Source organism: Nerophis lumbriciformis, linkage group LG19 (assembly GCF_033978685.3).
Source record: "Nerophis lumbriciformis linkage group LG19, RoL_Nlum_v2.1, whole genome shotgun sequence".
NCBI classification, from domain to species: domain Eukaryota; kingdom Metazoa; phylum Chordata; class Actinopteri; order Syngnathiformes; family Syngnathidae; genus Nerophis; species Nerophis lumbriciformis.
The window spans coordinates 7026625-7044516 of NC_084566.2; the positions used below are offsets into that span (position 1 = coordinate 7026625).

A 17892-nucleotide genomic window follows, 5' to 3' on the forward strand; every position below is an offset into this window, starting at 1 on the left:
ATATATATATTATATATTTATATTATTTATTTATCATGTTAAAGGTGTTTTAATGAATATACATGCATGTTTAACACATATAGATTCCTTTCTTTCATGAAGACAAGAATATAAGTTGGTGTATTACCTGATTCTGATGACTTGCATTGATTGTAATCAGACAGTAGTGCTGATAGCGTCCACGTTTTCAAATGGAGGAGAAACAAAGTTCCTCCTTTCTGTCTAATACCACATGAAAGTGGTTGGTTTTTGGCATTTTATTTGTCCAGCTTCCATATTCGTTTTTATACACTTTACAAGAAATACATTGGCGGCAAATTCCGTAGCTTGCTAGCTTGTTTGCGCTGGCTTTCGGAGACTCTTGTTTTGAAAGCGCAGGCGCGATGGAGCGGCACTTTTATTGTGAAGACAGGAACTGTGCAGTCAGTCTTTAGGCTTTTGACGGGATGTACGATTGAAATAAAAAAGGGTCTTTTTTCCTTCACACTTTTGATTGATTGATTGAAACTTTTATTAGTAGATTGCACAGTACAGTACATATTCCGTACAATTGACCACTAAATGGTAACACCCCAATAAGTTTTTCAACTTGTTTAAGTCAGGTCATGTGACCGCCTGGCTCTGTTTGATTGGTCCAACGTCACCAGTGACTGCATCTGATTGGTGGAACGGAGTGAACGTCACCAGTGACTGTATTTGTTGAAACGCAGGCACTATGAAGGTCTGTCTGACAGACCAAAACAAACAAAGCGTGCATTAACAGATCGATAAAAATGAGTAGCGAGTAGCGAGCTGAATGTAGATAAAAGTAGCGGAGTAAAAGTAGCGTTTCTTCTCTATAAATATACTCAAGTAAAAGTAAAAGTATGTTGCATTAAAACTACTCTTAGAAGTACAATTTATCCCAAAAGTTACTCAAGTAGATGTAACGGAGTAAATGTAGCGCGTTACTACCCACCTCTGGTCATAGAAAGAGTATTCTAGAAAAAGAGACAAGTACACAAATGGCTTCAATTGGCAAAATGTGTGTTTAAGGGCAGTCACAATCACAACTTCAAGCAAATGAAAATTTTAAAAACTTATTCTGTTTGTTATAAAAGTGATGACATGCAAGTGGATGACTGTCAATTCTACAATACAACATATATTATCAAAAATTACATGACCAAAATGTCTGCCAATTCCACTTTTATGGTCACAAGGTCACATGATTACATTGCACATCAAAAAAACATGTGCACGCACACACACACACACACGCTCAGTACCATCTTGCTGAACATGTCACAGGGAGATCACGTTGCCATAGTTATACCATGTTAGGATATTTCTGGCAGAATCTGTTGAATGCATCATATATGGCCTGCCTAAAAAGAAAACACGAGTCAATAAGTACACTAAAAATAAAGGAGTCAACTTTAAATACATCAAAAATAAAGGCACCTTTCAAAAAAGCATGTAAAATGCAAAACATTGTGATTGTAGTGGTTCAGTCATCACACTTTCATGCAGTTAGCATGGGATTACTTCACACCCTGACTGTGTGAGTGTGAAAGCTTGTTTATAGAATATGTAGTGTATATTGTATGTGTCCGGTCGTTCACTGACGACCAGTCCAGGGTCTATTTTGGCCATGTCAGCTGGGATGGACTCCAGCTCCCCGTATTGTTCATTTCACTAATAATAGTTATAATCATTCTTTTTATTTACTAATACTACTATCACCATGGTCATGGGATCACCTGAAACCACTGAACATTGATACAACTGAATAGTTATGTTTGTTAATAATAATTTCATACATACATGTACTACTCTGTGTATACATGTAAATAAATACATGCATGTATATAAGGTGGTGTGGAAAAGGTGACTTACGGTAGTTATTTTAAGTCCAAATGTTCCATTCATGTCTGACCGTGTTAAGCTTATGTTAAATGAACTGAATGTTGCTGGCTATCAAGATGACTTTCTTTGATACCTGAAGATGCTTTGTTTGAACAGATAAGCGCTGATATGTCCTCCATTCAGAAAACGAACTTCACATCCGGGCCAAATTTCCTGCAGGCTGAGGACTCCTGTCCGAGGGACATAGGCATCTTCTCTCGCCTGCAGCACGATGATGAGACTGGTGTCCACAGGCACTAGCAGGGAAATGAGTAGGAATAATATTTGTCTGACAGTAATGACATCATGGAAGTCATGAAGTAAATGGCAATGACTAACCAGAGAAGTTGGCCATGTGTGTACACTCGTCCATTACTCCCTTCATGAAGCTGATGGACTCCCTGTGTAATGACGGTCGGCTGTTTTTCACCAAATGAGTCCCACTAATTACTTTGTTGGCTTCAAACGCACTGAAAAGCAAACACGTTTGAGACAAAAGAAAATAATATACATCATGCATACGCATTAACCATATTGGCATGATCACCTGGGTAAGATGTCTGAAGTTGTTCTGGTGTTGTCCACTGATAATAAACGCTCAACATTGTCTCCACAACGTTCACCAATCCACAGGCTCGCTCCAGTCTCCATCTTTCTTTCCGGTCTGCAGTACGGACCCACTCGGACTTCTTTCTGCAGCTTCAGTTCATGCTCTAAAGAACCCATCAAAGAGTCCTTCACATTTCTTTCAGTCATCTTGAAGGAGTCCGCCTGATGACAACAAAGATGAAAACCAAAAGTTGTCAATCAAGCTCTTAACAAGTTGTCTTTTTACAAAGAGCCAATATTGTCAATAATTATATGTGTAAATACTTGATTTAAAACAGAAATGAATTAAATTATTGTATGTAATTACATTTAAACATGTAAATACTTCATTTCAAATTATTGTTTACGATTCCATGTACATATAGTGTAAATACTTGATTTCACATATATATATATTGGTTATGCTGACATGTACATACAGAATAATACTTAATCTCAAATAATGTGGGATGTGTACAAAGGAAGACAACAAACCCCACAATACTCCAACAGATTAATTATCTCTTCTTCATACACAGAATTAATAGCATATTGCTTCTCCAGCTCTGTCCATTTGACTGCTTTACTCAGCACACCCTAGAAAACACACAGAAGAAAAAATATTTTAGAGAAAAAGAATGAATTCCATGTACAAAACAGTAGTACATGTGAAATTATCCTCAAAAGTGTGTTATTACTTTGGTATCTTCCTAAATTGGGCAAATGTAAATCATAGTTCCTTTCATCTTGTTAAATAATATGGAATATATTTCACACCTTTTTTATTATAATAATAATCATATAGTTGGAGCCCTGTAATAAAAAATTATGAGGAATACTGTGGTTTAGGAGCATAACTACCGTGGTGAATACACTGGAGGCGGTAGACCAGGACAGGCAGGGAATAAGAGGGATGGGCTTCGGCCAGTTCGTCACTGCTAATGATGACATCTTGGGTCAAACACAAAGAATTTTAAAATAAAAGCTTGAATAGAAGAACATTTTATCATACCGACAATAAATATATATATATATATATATATATATATATATATATATATATATATATATATATATATATATATATATATATATATATATATATATACACACACATTTATATCTATCTATCCATTTTCTACCACTTGTCCCTCTCGGGGTCGTATATACAGAAATATATATATTTATGATATATTTATGTATATATATATTTATAATTGTACAACACTGCATATAAAACATAAAATCCATTAACAGCTGAAATTCCAGCCTACAGCCTAGTTGAGAGGAATTGCAGAGGCATGCAAGATCTGATGATGTTGCACTTACATATCCTCCCATAGAGATGCCTGTCATTCCCACAGGAGAGTAACCCTCACTTTCCAGCCAATGAAGAAGCACAGAGGACTCCAACATCAGAGCTCCTCCCATCACAAACAAGTCTGACACGTTTTTTAGACAGGATCGCCTGAAACAGATGACATCATGTGGTTATGTTTGTGATGAACAAAAACACAAAGCAACATAACTCAAAATGTTATAGGCAGATTTTGATTAACTTTCAGGTAATGTCAGATATTCCTGGTAGTTCAAGTTCCCAGTAATGTCGGTGTTGTATGAGGCTAACTGTCCTGGTAATAAGAAGTTCCTGGTCATGTTGGTGTTGTGTGAGGATAACTGTCCTGCTCGGGGTCGCTTGGTGTTAGATTGTCCTGGTGATAAGTAGTTGTAGGTAATGTTGGTGTTACATTAGGCTGATTGTCCTGGTATAAGTAGTTCCTGGTCATACTGGTGTTACATGAGGCAGATTGTCCTATTAATAAGCAGTGTTGGGACTAACGCGTTACAAATTAACGTGTTACTGTAACGCCGTTACTTTCGGCGGTAACTCGTAATCTAACGCGTTATTTTTTATATTCAGTAACTCAGTTACCGTTACTACATGATGCGTTACTGCGCTATTTTACGTCATTTTTTATGTAGTATCGGCTAGAAACTGAGAAGATCTGAGTGTGTTTTATTGAAGCGCTGCAGAAGAGGCGACGGAGAAAAGGCGCGCTTTGTGTGTGTGTGTATGTGTGTGTGTGTGTGGGAGGGAGGGGGCTTGTGTGTTTTTACATCTTGGCAAAGCCGAGTTTCTTAACATGGAGATATTCTCACTACCGGTACTTTTCTTTTGTCGACCACAAAGAAAATAACATTTTAGTTAAATGTAAGTTGTGTCTTGGATCAAAGATCCTATCCTAGCAATTCAAATCTGCTGAAACAGCTACAAAAGCAACATGCTTCGACAAAGCTAGTAAAGAGAGACACACTTCACCTCCTAAGCAACAGCGGCTGGATTTTAACAAGGCACTGCCAGCCAGGACAACATTGAAACAGCCATTGCAGCGTGTGTGCTAGAAGACATGCAGGCTATTTCTACAGTGGAGTCACCCGCTTTCAGGCAGCTAATTAGCATGATACCGGGTGTCAAATGGCACCTGGACAGTGAGTACATAAAAATGGAAAGCGAGCTAAAGAAAACACTCCAAACTCTGCGTCTGCTCATCATTCAGTACTGAAGGTACACACACTCTGTCAATTCTCTTATATACTGTTGCTCTTTCATTCTAGACTTCTAGAGTGTTTGATTATCACATCACTCTAAATGTATAGACTATAAAGTTCACAAACATAAAGAGGGATGCTAGTGGGCCAGGCCAATCTTTCCTTATCTCTAAACTAAAACTGGGGAAATGTGTAGTGTTCTGGGCTTTAGACATGATTTTATTTCAGAATTCCTTGAGAGAGAAAAACGCCTGGTTAGGCTTTGTGTATGTAGTGTGTGCCTTCCTTGGTTTACAGCTATGTTGTTATTATGCTGTTTGTTACTTATGTATGTTATGTTGCAGCTATTTAAAATAGTTTTGTCAATTTGTTCTGGCCTGAAACAAATTGGCCCTTTGAAACATATCTTTGTCTTTGTGTGTTGTAAATAGACCACATTGCTTAGCAGAGTTCAGTGATGCAAATGCATGTCAAGTTGATCAACAGATTGTATTATTCTCCAGTGCAATAACAGTACTGAAATGAAGGCTCAAAGGGCATTAAAGGGGGCCTTAAATTTAAAAAAAAATATATATATATATATATATATAAGTAACCAAATAGTTACTTTTCACAGTAACGCATTACTTTTTGGTGTAAGTAACTGAGTTAGTAACTGAGTTACTTTTGAAATAAAGTAACTAGTGACTGTAAGTAGTTACTGGTTTTCAGTAACTAACCCAACACTGTTAATAAGTAGTTCCTGGAAATTCTGGTGTTATGTAAGGCTGATTGTCTTGGTAATAAGTAGTTACTGTAATGTGTTATGTAAGGCCAGTGGCGGGCCGTACTTTTCCCACCTAGTCCTTCAGTGATGTCTTACTTAGTCCGACTTCAATAAACACCTCTAAAAATACCATAATTTATGTCACCACATGACCACGGCTGGAGAAATACTATACTGCAACACACTTTCACACTACCGGGCATTGAAGCACCTCAACAGTGTAGAAAACGGGCTATTTTTCGGCGCATATAAAAATCGATAAATCCGCATCAGCAATTAAAACATATCTTACTTGGTACTGTCAAAATTAAAATAATTGTAAAAAACATATTAAACGTGAAAAAATAAAGAAATTAAATATTTGAACTCACAATTTGTAGAACCCATCAGACACTGTATGAGCCAGTGGTACAGCTCGTAGTTGGTTGATTTGAGTGAAAGTGGCGGGCAAACCATTTCACTGCCGGGACAGCTTATCTTGCTTCCAGAGTAGGCCTCTTCTCACAAGATCTACCGTAGTTTCTATTTAAATATCCTTCTTGAAAATGGCTTTGCAAATATTATTTGCCACCTAATCAACGTTTTGCTCTCCTTCTTTGTTGGTTGAAAAGGTGAATACCGGTGATTTGACTGCGGTGCTACTTCCTGCTTTTGCAAATCACAACTTGTGATTGGATACTCACTTTGAAGTGACAAGTGAGTATTCAATCACAGTCTCGTTTAACGTAAGGCTACCTAGATGGGCTACTGTCAACAACTTGTGATCTGATTGGCTACCCCAACTGTCTATCAACTGAATGTCTCTGTTCATTTACACTGCACAGCCGCTGCTAATGTTGAGTCAGAAAGCCTCTGGCAGCATTCATACAGCGCTGATTGAATAAGAGCTCTAACGTAAAAACAAGCAACACTGGAGCTTAATATGACATGAAGAGAAAATTATGAATACTTTTATATATGTATGGTAAGTAAATTAAAAATAAAATAAACTTTTAATAATTTGTGATCATGATTTATGTTAGGCCAACAGAGAAGGCCTTGCTGGCCTTGACTGCACACCACTGTGTAAGGCTGAGTGTAAACAGTAGTTATGAGTGTAAATGTTTGTGTGTGTCAGGGATTGAGCATTTGAAATTGACCTCTGGTCCTTCGGTTTACGATAGCCATGTGGAAAACTTGTCAAAGATTACACATTTTGGAAGTGGACAACAGAAACATACATAGCAGAATTCAGATGACAGTCAAATACTTCTGCAACATTTATATTTTAAACGAGGGTCCATGTTGGTAGCATAATGTTTGTGTAATGCTGTCAGATGATTTAAAAATTTAACGAGATTAATCAGAGGGTCGCAGGGGATTACTTTAAATTTAATATCATTTATTTATAATCTATATTTGTTGTGTTTCATTTAATATAATCAAAAAGAGTGAATATAATGGGAATAAAATAAATGCACTTTACGTGTTTATGAAACACATTTCACATCATGTTCATGTTCATGTTAACAAAAACATGTTTGTTTTTATAAACAAATATGTATCCACATTAATGAGGACATGTAACTCCTTTTGTGTTATCAATGTTTTATTTTAGATGGAAGTGCTTATTCATAACGGTAGAGTGTACATAATATTTTGTCTATCCACTATATACACTAACACTAATTGTATAAACTGCACATGTACTACACAAATACTACTTGTAAAAACTGTAGATAAAACAGGTACACACAATTACTACTTGTATAAACTTACATTTATACATGTACTCAGTAATACTATGTGTATAAACCTACATTTATACATGTACACAGTAATACTATTCGTATAAACTGTACATTTATACATGTACTACATTACGACTACTTGTACAAACTGTACATTTATACATGTACTACACAAATACTATTTGTAAAAACTGTAGATTTATACATGTATACCCAAATACTACTTGTATAAACTGTTTATTTATACCGGTACATGTACTACACTAAATTACGTGTACAAACTTACATTTATACATGTACAGTAATAATATTTGTATAAACCTACATTTATACATGTGCTACATTAATACTACTTGTATAAACTGTACATTTATACATGCATACATTAATACTACTTGTATAAACTTACATTTAGACATTTACACAGTAATACTACTTGTATAAGTTGCATTTATACATGTATACATTAAAGCTACTTGTATAATCTGTACATTTATACTGTACATGTACTACACTAATTGTAATAAGTGTACATTTATAGATGTACACACTAATACTACTTATTTAAACTATACATTTATACATCTGCTATAGTAATACTATTTATATAAGTTCTTTGCCAGACACCTTTCAGGGATTTGGGGTTAATGGCAATAAAATCTTTAATTGGTTAAAAGGGATGGTGGAATAACCTTCATTAACATGTTAACTTTGATAGCCATATTATCAATATAATCATAGTTTTATGTGTCCTCACAAACGTTTCAAATCAAAACTATGCATTGAAAGTCCAACTACAACTTATACAGCCGCTAGAATGTGTGTAACAGTGTTATAATTTCAGTAAAGAAGGATATAATAAGGGTTCTCCAGAAGCAGGGAAGCCATTCCTGCCTCTTTGATCATGGGTCTGGCCATCAGAGTCCTTCGACGCCAGAAAAACTACAATAAACAAATTAGGACATGAACACAATATAAATACAATAAACACATGGAATATAAACATGGAGTAGAAATACATGAATTTAAATACAATAAATACATGGTATATTAAAATAAATACATTAAAGGATCTTACATGGTCGCCAGTGCCTGCCAGGTGGATACATACTGGCCTGTTGCATTGCCATCTCTTTGGAACTATAAACTGAAACCTGAAAACGAAATACAAGTACAGTAGTACCTCAGTTTTCATACATCCTAGTTTTAGTATGATTCAGTTTGAGGTGAAGAATTTCAGTCAATGTATTGAGCTTTCCTACACTGTCTCAGTTTAAGTTGGATTAAACACACAGTGACTCAGTGTTTTTGCTTATTGATTCAGTAGAGCTGCAAAATAAGCCACCATAGATACATTAGGATAGACTTTACTCAAACTCCATTATGGAAATTATTTGGTTGCAGGGCAGATTTTACCTACAGTAAAAAAAAAAGGTATAATCTAATAAAAAAACAATGAAAAAATAAAATGAGTAATAATAATAACATTGGTTCCAAACTACGCACATTGGGCCCGATTTACTAAAGGTTTGCGTGTACTCGTCTCAAGCACGTGCAAACTTGATAGCATACGCTAAGCTGATCTACTAAACGTGTGCAAAGTGGATTGCTTCTGTTAAGTGAGCAGAATAAGGCATGTCTCTGTCTATATCAGTGCTTCTCAAACATTTTCTGCATAGCTGCCCCCAGGAAGAAGAAAATATTTCGAGCCCCCCACTTTCCACCGTGACTACAAATAGTATAATTTGCCTATAAAATTGTTTTAACTATACCTCTGCATAACATTGTAAGTTTATTAAAATTTAAGGAAACAACACGACAGTCTTTCCTTGTCTCCCACTGTGGTTACAGTGAAGCCAAGTGCTACATACGCTGGTCTATATTAACATGCAAACTACATGCTGATCATCAAAACACCCACAATACTGGAAGGAGAAGATGCAAATATAATTATTTAGCACACGCACTGTGATTTATCAACATCCATCACGGTTTAGCGGTTTATTTAGCACGTGTCAAAAGGACGTGCAAACTGACAGTTTCACACAGCTGCAGGATCTGTGCTTGCGCTGCACAGACAGACGATGGACAGATGAGAATCCTCCGTCTTACGTGTGTGTGTGTGTTAACATTTTTGGCGGTCAGGAATAAAAGAAAATAGACATATTGTCGATTCAGCAACATCTTTTTAAAATGTTATAGTTGCTAGAGGATTTAAGGACTTATTAAAACAAATTCCATTTATGTGTTTTGATGTCATTTAATATGTTTAATGTTTATTTTACATAGACTATATATTATTAAAATATTTCTTATATGAAAAAAAACGTCTTTTAGTATGCATTTTTTTGCGTTTTGAGCTGGAGTAAGTGCAGCCTCTCACCAATGAGCACCTTCAGCGGTAAAAGAAGATTAATTGCCCGACTGCTTCTAATATTCCCATAAAAGTGGTACATGTCTCCTGCATGTTTGACAACATAGCATAACGCCATCGGTAGGAGCATGATAAAATGAATGTGCAGTAAATAAGTGTCTCTGATGCCCTGTCTAGTTTACACAAAATCCTAACTTAAATAAGGTGTTCTGCACCACTTTACAATTGCACATGCAGTGTTAGTAAACCACACACAACACGCCTATTAATAGTGTACGCTATTTTATATATTGCACACGCTGTAAAATTACATAATTCACATTAGTGTGTTGTTGACTATTATGGCTGTGGGTAGAAATGACCTGCCGTAGTGCTCCTTCCTACACAGTGGATGTAACAGTGTGTTGCTGAAGGAGCTACTCAGGTGTTGTAGGTAGAAATGACCTATGATAGCGCTCCTTCCTGCACTGTTGTGGCTGTGTTGCTGAAGGAACTACTCAGGTCTCCACAGGGTCAAACATGGAGTGAGAGGGATCGAACATTATGGATGTCGACTTAGCCTACATCCTTATGTCAGCCACCTCATCCATCTTGCCTAGTGGACAGTCTAGGACAGAGTCAGCTCTCAATCACTTTAAGTGTATAAAGTCAAATGCCTGGTTCAAAGGTTAACAGATTTGTGATCACACAAATAAACACAATGTCATAAAATGAGCACTTATAAAATAATTTACACATCTATACTTTTACATCTGACATTACAATACATCATGACACTTTATTTGGGCTGTGTGCAAAATATCATGACACATTATCTTGGCAATGTGCAATGCAATACATATACATTCCTCCTTTTTATTTTATTTTTTATCTAATTGTTAGGTTCTTTTTAAAGGAATTAACTGTTTTTTAACTCTCCTTTATATTACCTGAATGTTACTTAGTCTGCTGTGTTTATCCTGACTATTCTATTTTGTGGGAATATTATTGTCGTTTGATTGTATGTACGGTATACACCAACCTGTCTTGGGACTACAGGTGGAAATTAGCCTTTTGCAAGAATTACTAATGCAAAAACACATCATCCGCAGGGTAAAACTACCCTGTCTCACATTTCGTATTGCCTGACCTATTTACATATTACATATATGTTCACTAATATGTGATGTCCCTATTTTAAATAAATAATTCAATTGAATTCAGCTCATGCACAGTGGTTACCAAACTTTTGAAAGTCCTGTACCTCTTCAGACATTTGACCTGAAGTCATATGCCCCTTACTAAGTATAGGGGGTACATCCTGCAGATGTTTAAGTGTGCAGGAGTACTTTACTCTGGTTCTGTGGGGATCAACAGGTTACTTTTTTGGGAAATATTTGCAGAAGCGCATGAAAGTGCACACATACACACCAGGATATGTGCGAGTGCTGCTGTACCTGTTGACACAGCCAGCTATGAGGTAATAAACCTGATAATACATTTTATTTACAAGTGCTTTTCTGATAACTCAATGACACTTTACAATAAGCAATGCAAATAAATAACATGTAGAATAAGGCAATACATTATAGGAAATAGCAATTAGGAACACAAAACAACTTGACATTGAATTAAAAAAATAATTCAAGATAAAAGGTAGGTTTTGGCATGAGTCTTGAAGGTTAGTGCAGTTTCAGAAGGAGGGAAGTGCCTAAAATCCTCAAGCTTGATTGTGCTTTTTTTTTTTAAACATAGTCTGCCATGCCATCAATTGCCAAGACACCATGTTGTTTGATGACAGCTTGGTGTGTATTATTATTTAGCCTTAGCTGGCTCTCAAAAAAATCCTGTGGCTTATTTTTCGAACAAGCTTGCTTGTTTTCTAAATGTCTGCACAACAGTGAATTGTGCAACGGAAAAATCAGCAAAGGCACACCCAGCAGTATTAACAAGAGGTATCCCAGAGCTGTGTCTTCTCTGCTCTCTTGTATGGCTCTACATGTTGGAGGATTACAATAAATGATCTCCAGAAGCTGTTAGGATGTCATTCCAAAGGAGCATTCTTTGTATATTTTGGCCTAACACAATATCAAATGAAGACTGTAAGTATGAAAGATACACTAATGAGACAGATATAGAGATGGATTGTTATGAGGAAAATAAGTCAACAACAGCTAAAGTTATTACTGATAAAGTAGGACCTCAATCATTTAATGATAAATACTAATTGCGATTATAATCATAATTATTCACAGCCGCCTTTTCTGGACTGTGTAAGGTCTGCTTTCATAGTTCTAACTGACAAGAAGAGTAAGGTTCGTAATAAGATAAATACACAGACAAGCTAGCAGTGTACAAACAAAACATACTTTACAGATAATATCACAGGTATACCAAGTCCATCTAGCCGTCGACAAACAAAACATGAAACCTTTCTACGTCGTACCAAAAACGTATCCATACCTTGCTTTTACGGCCTCTGGAGGCAGAATTCCAGGCACCAAGTGGTCGAGAGGTGAAATGAAGACACCGTCATGGATGTAACAATCTGTGTGCTCCTCTGTCTGTTCACAAACACAAAAGAAGACTCATACAACATTCTATAACAACAAACACAATGGTTATGGAAAATATGTCTACCTTGTTGATATAAACGGGGTAGTCCTTGGGCACCAAAGATTTACACCTCTCCCTGTCTGCTATCACCTTACGGAACTCAAAGATTCTGTGGAACACAACAGTTCAACATCATCTTGCACATCTCAAGTGGAATCTCCTTGTCAAGCCAGTGATGTTGGAAGTAGAATTGCACGATTTTGAGGTTTTAATTACAGCAATAATGCAAGAGGCAAAGGTTTTTTGTCTTTTTATCCCCTCTTGTCTTTGAATTGGAATTGTCAAGCCTTGCGTCCCTGGGTTGCGGGTCAATTAAAAAGGGTTACAGGGAACAGCAAGTTTTGTGCTCTACAGCCAATGCAGACATTGTGTTAAAAACAAACACCACTTGCGTTGCATTACTCTACAATAATCATTGCATTGGCGGCCATATTTGCCTTTTTTGACTGATTGGCAATCGGCTGATGAGCTAACAAGCAAAGTCGATCTCTTTGGCAACTGTGTCCCAGTGTTTACGTGACTAAAGATTGTACTCACGTAAATAATTATTTCAAAAAAGATGCACACTCTCAGGGAGACGCAAATACATTTCATATACTGTACCTTGTTACACACAAGTAAGAGTTGCACGAATTCAAGGAGGTTGCGTGTTAGGGCTGGACAATTATTTCACATTGAATCGACATTGAGGTTTTAGTTATTGCAATTATCAATCGCAAGAGGTTGAGGTCTTTTCATTTTCTCTCTCCAATTGAATCAGAATTATAGAGCCTTGCACCCTTGGCCTGCTGACCAATCAAAAGTGGTTCCAGGAAACAGCTCTGTGTGCGCTGCAGCCGATGCAGTCAGTGTGCTAATAACAAACAACACTTGCATTGTATTACTGTAAAGTATCTGATTTTTTTTAATGGTGGCAAAGTAAAATGGCTGAAGGAACTTCTCCGGTAAAGCAGTAAGAGAGAGGCCTGGTAACTGGACGACAATGAAGCAATGAGCGGCCAAGGACAGTGTAAGCAAACATGGGTGTTGTATACATAAACCCAAATATTGTTTAAAGTAAATTATTGCATATTGTTTTAATGTGCGGCTACTTGAGACAAGAATATGTTGATTGACAGACAGTTAACTGACTTCCTTCACTTATCATTTAAGCACTTTTGTGCATTTTTAAATTAAAATATAAAAATCGCAAATCAAATCGCTATTGCAATTTTTGGCAGTAATTAGCAATTAGGTTTTTTCTCAAAATCATGCAGTTCTAAGTGCAATTTGAGAGCAAGCTGCAACGAACATGTCTATCCACAGTGAGAAGCGATTTTAAGATACTATTCCTCACCCCCATGGTGGAAAATAATAATATTAACAATAAGAAATATTAATTATTTCAGATCACTGGAAGACTGGAGGAAAAGGAATAGTTAAGCATGTTACACACACATACCGAGGAAGACGACACAAGAAGATAACTGCTAAAGCTTCAATGTAAAGTAGAGGTGATCAATCCAGATGTCGATACGATCGATACCTTGTACGGTATAAGTGTATAAACGACACAAACTTATTCAGATCGATATTTATCTTTTTCTTGTTCTGATTATTATTAGAATATAATTATTGTTTTTGTTATGTTATTGTTGACAAAGTCAGGGTACAGGAAGGCTTTGAGGGCTAAACTATGAAAGTTACTTTGTGTCTTTAATACAAATGCTTTTTTTTGACGCTGAATTTTTTGCGTTTGAATTTTGTGAACTGAATTTTTTGCATTAAATTATGCTGACAATTTTATTTAAAAAGAATGTGTTAGTATAATGCGTGTTTTAAAAATGTTTAGTTTAAAAATTCAGTATAAAAAAATGTAGTGCTGAAAAATTCAGTGCAGAAAAATGTGTTTCTGCAAAACGCAAGACCCATCCATCCATTTTCTACCGCAGTTTCAGTGAATTAAGACTGAAGCAATCGATCCTTTCTCAAAACCAGCCAATGAGGTGTCAAATTAAAAGTCATGTGACACGAGTCTTACAAAGAGGCAGGTTATGCAGCACTATATATCACAGGCCATTTAATCTACTGTATGTGCTTGGATCTCTTTTTATGAACACTTTAAACACTGTATATTGCTGTATATTAGTAAAAAATCCCAAAGATTCCACAAAAACGGATAAAAGTTGATCACACGATGACACAAATACTTACACAATAAGAATTGATACGAAAAACATTATAGACCATCTCAAAAAATAATTACATTTTAGTTTTTTACTGAATAAGACAGTCAGAATGTACTTAAATATACAGAATGAAAGATTTAAAATATTAACTATGAACAATAAAACACTGAATATTGAGAATATATGAATGTTGCTCCTCTACTTTCCAGACCACCTCCTTGATCGACATACTTTATAATCGAGCAAAAGTGACCATGATGCAACAAAAACAGCGAAACATTAACACAAAGTAAAAAAAACATCCAAACATCCATCCATCTATTTTCTACGGCTTGTCCCTTTCGGGGTCGCGGGGAGTGCTGGAGCCTATCTCAGCTGCATTCGGGCGGTAGGCTTGTTGCTGTGTAAAGAAGCCCAGCGCACTCTGCCCGTGCCTTGTCTGCATGGAGGAGAGCTTCTTATGGTAACTCGTATATCACTCAAAAGTGCAGATTCTAACCATTGGAATCATTTCTATAGTTTAAAAATATCCAGTGGGCCGCATTGAACTGTTGATTATGTTGTATTAAGCTCAGGTAGCCAAGTTAACTGCCTTTTTTATGCTGTTTTGCAAGATTTGTGTCAAGTGACTTCAAACTTGACACCTCATTGGCTGGTTCTGAGACAGGATCGATTGCTGCAGTCTTAATTTACTGGAAGTGAGCCTTGCTTTTTGAAGCAGCAAATTTTTCTACACTGAATTTTTGAACACTCAACTTTTCAGCACCGAATGTTTACACACAGAATTTTTTTTACTCTGAACTTTTATACTCTGAATTTTAAAATACATAATTTTTAAACACACGCATTTTGTTCACAATTTTTTTTAAATTAAATTGTCAGCAAAAAATTTCAGTTCACAAAATTCAAACGCAAAAAATTCAGTTACATAAATTTAGTGTCAAAAAAAGCTTTTGTAATAAAGACACAAATTAACTTCCATACAAAACCCAAAGGATTTAAATGGCAGCCAATATTAGTTTTTGCTTTTGTTTACTTATTGTGCACCAGCCACTTTATTTTGATAAAATAATTGAATGTATCATTCAATACCACACATTTATTTAATCAACTTATTTACACCATTACTAGCAAATTGTACATTTAATAAGATTCGGTTTATAGAAATGTTTTATTGTGTTTACTTTAGTTATTTGCTCTAAAATATTTTCAGTTCCATAATATATTGTCAAAGTATTGGATCAGAACTGGAAATTGGATCAGATTGGAGGCCAAAAATTTGGATCGGGACATCCCTAATTTGGATGTTATTACAGGTATGTGACACAGTTTTTGGTTCAGTTTGATGTAAATTGCTATTCTTAACAGCCAGAATATCATATATCCCAATAATATACTATTTATCATTTGTGGTTCTGACAAAAATATATTGTATATTAAATGTTAAAAATGTCTCTTAAACCTCTGACCCTTGATCTAAAAGGGTCCTATTATGCAAAACCAACTTTTGTTACCTGTTGGTACCTGTTTTTGTGTATTTGGGATCCCCATAAGTCAAGAACATGTACTAAAATCAAACCACATTGTGGTGGTGTTGATATTTATAAAACAATTTTGTCTTCTTTTAAACTTGCTCCAAACATACTGTTCAGAATTTGACAAAATCAAAAGAAATGCAATTTATTTTCAATAATGGAGGTGATCATTTTTAACTAAGGGGGAGCTGCTTCACACAGGGTATGGAGACACATGATTTAGCTGCTAGCCGCTTGTCATCCGAGGGACTAAAAATAATTAGTGTCAGACAGAAGGGATCCCTGTTTGTGATTGGCATAAATCAGCAATGGCAATCAAATACTTTCAGGAAAATTGTCCGATACTAATCAATGGCTGATCGATCAGCACATCTATACTATCCAGCCATCCATTTCTACCACTTGTTTGTCTCAGGGTCGCGGGCACGCCTGCACTCGGGCGTAAGGACAAGTCGCCACCTCATCGCAGGGCCAACACAGATAATAGTAATGTACTGTAAATGTTGATACCTCTGTGATGTTCATGTATTGTTTCACTACCTCTTCAGGTCTTCAGGTTTCCCCCATCCTCCGATGAAGAGTTTGGTGAGGAGCAGCCTTCTGTAAAAAACATCCAGTCGACTCACACCCATGGACCAGCAGCAGGCATCTCAAGAAACAAACAACATTTCCATGAGCTTGCATTACTTCATCATCACAGTTGACAAAACCACTGTCAAATGACCTAAATAAAAATGTTGTGTTCACCGTGGCAACAAAACATGCTGACCTCAGCAAACACCTTCAAATGCTTGTAAAAATCAGCCTATTTGACAAACACGCACCTTTTTAAATCAATTCTTGACACTGAAAACTCTCCATTAATTTATGCTCAGCTGTGTGAAAGTCTGTTTAGTATTTTAGTAAAGCACATTGTAACTGTCATATCGTATAAACATTTGTTTGTTATATTAGCACTATTGTTCCCTCACTAAAAGTAGTGTAAGTTGACATATATGAGACTGAATATACTGAAATGTATATTCATGTGCTCATTATATTACGATATGGTTCACTGTGCATTCACCAAAAGTAGTGTACCACTGACACATTGTCATGTGATTGAAACGCGCGTGCGTGAGCGTGCGTGTGGAACTGGCGACCTTTAATCAGAATTTCCAGAGTGGAGTTACCGTAATGACAGTATGGACGGCAAGCGCAAAGTAAAACGTAACAACAATAATGTGTCTGAATACCCATAACAAGCACGTTTATATCAATATCCAGATTAAGAAGTAAAGGCAGTACATTATATGACTGCTAAAAAAGTTGATGTTAACCACTAGCATTGACAGTTAGCATTAGCTGAGCATTGGTCATTCACTGTAGTTTTCAGTGTGTCCGTAGGATAAAGTTTCAGTAAAAGAAACCTTTACTGATAGAGAATGACTAATTATAAATAAATTACCTCACGTTGTGCATGAACGTTGTGTGCGTTGCTATAAGGAGTTGGCAGAGACCTTTATACAGTTGTTCTGATATGACGTCACAGGACGACTTCTTCTTTATCCGTGTGCTTCATTGATAATGACGTCGCTTTACTGCCACCCTCAGGCCTCGCGTCGAACTGCAACTTCTCCAGTTTTTGGTACATTAGCTCACTTTTGTAAATATAGTGAAAATGTAGCGCATATTCATTTTTGTAACTGAAATAATAATG

At 36.2% G+C, this 17892-nt stretch overlaps 1 protein-coding gene across 1 annotated transcript; it reads right to left on the reverse strand.

Moving 5' to 3' along the window:
• Positions 1-1009: 1009 nt before the first annotated feature.
• Positions 1010-17746, reverse strand: abhd18 (abhydrolase domain containing 18). Its single transcript, XM_072915183.1, has 14 exons — positions 17641-17746; positions 16734-16842; positions 12515-12599; positions 12338-12438; positions 8600-8675; positions 8377-8463; positions 6931-6956; positions 3805-3943; positions 3337-3426; positions 2971-3072; positions 2435-2658; positions 2227-2357; positions 1982-2144; positions 1010-1367 (listed from the first exon to the last, which is right to left on the reverse strand). The coding sequence occupies exons 2-14, from the start codon at positions 16823-16825 to the stop codon at positions 1310-1312; spliced, it is 1374 nt and encodes a 457-aa protein (XP_072771284.1). The 5' UTR covers positions 16826-16842; positions 17641-17746; the 3' UTR covers positions 1010-1309.
• Positions 17747-17892: the final 146 nt, after the last annotated feature.

Coding starts and splice junctions, on each gene's coding strand:
- abhd18 (XM_072915183.1), bottom strand. CDS start 16,825: ATGGGTGTGAGTCGACTGGATGTTTTTTACAGAAGGCTGCTCCTCACC. Junction 3,427..3,804: donor GCATCTCTATGGGAGGATAT/GTAAGTGCAACA, acceptor GTTTGACCCAAG/ATGTCATCATTAGCAGTGAC. Junction 1,368..1,981: donor TTCAAACAAAGCATCTTCAG/GTATCAAAGAAA, acceptor TTTTCTTTTTAG/GCAGGCCATATATGATGCAT.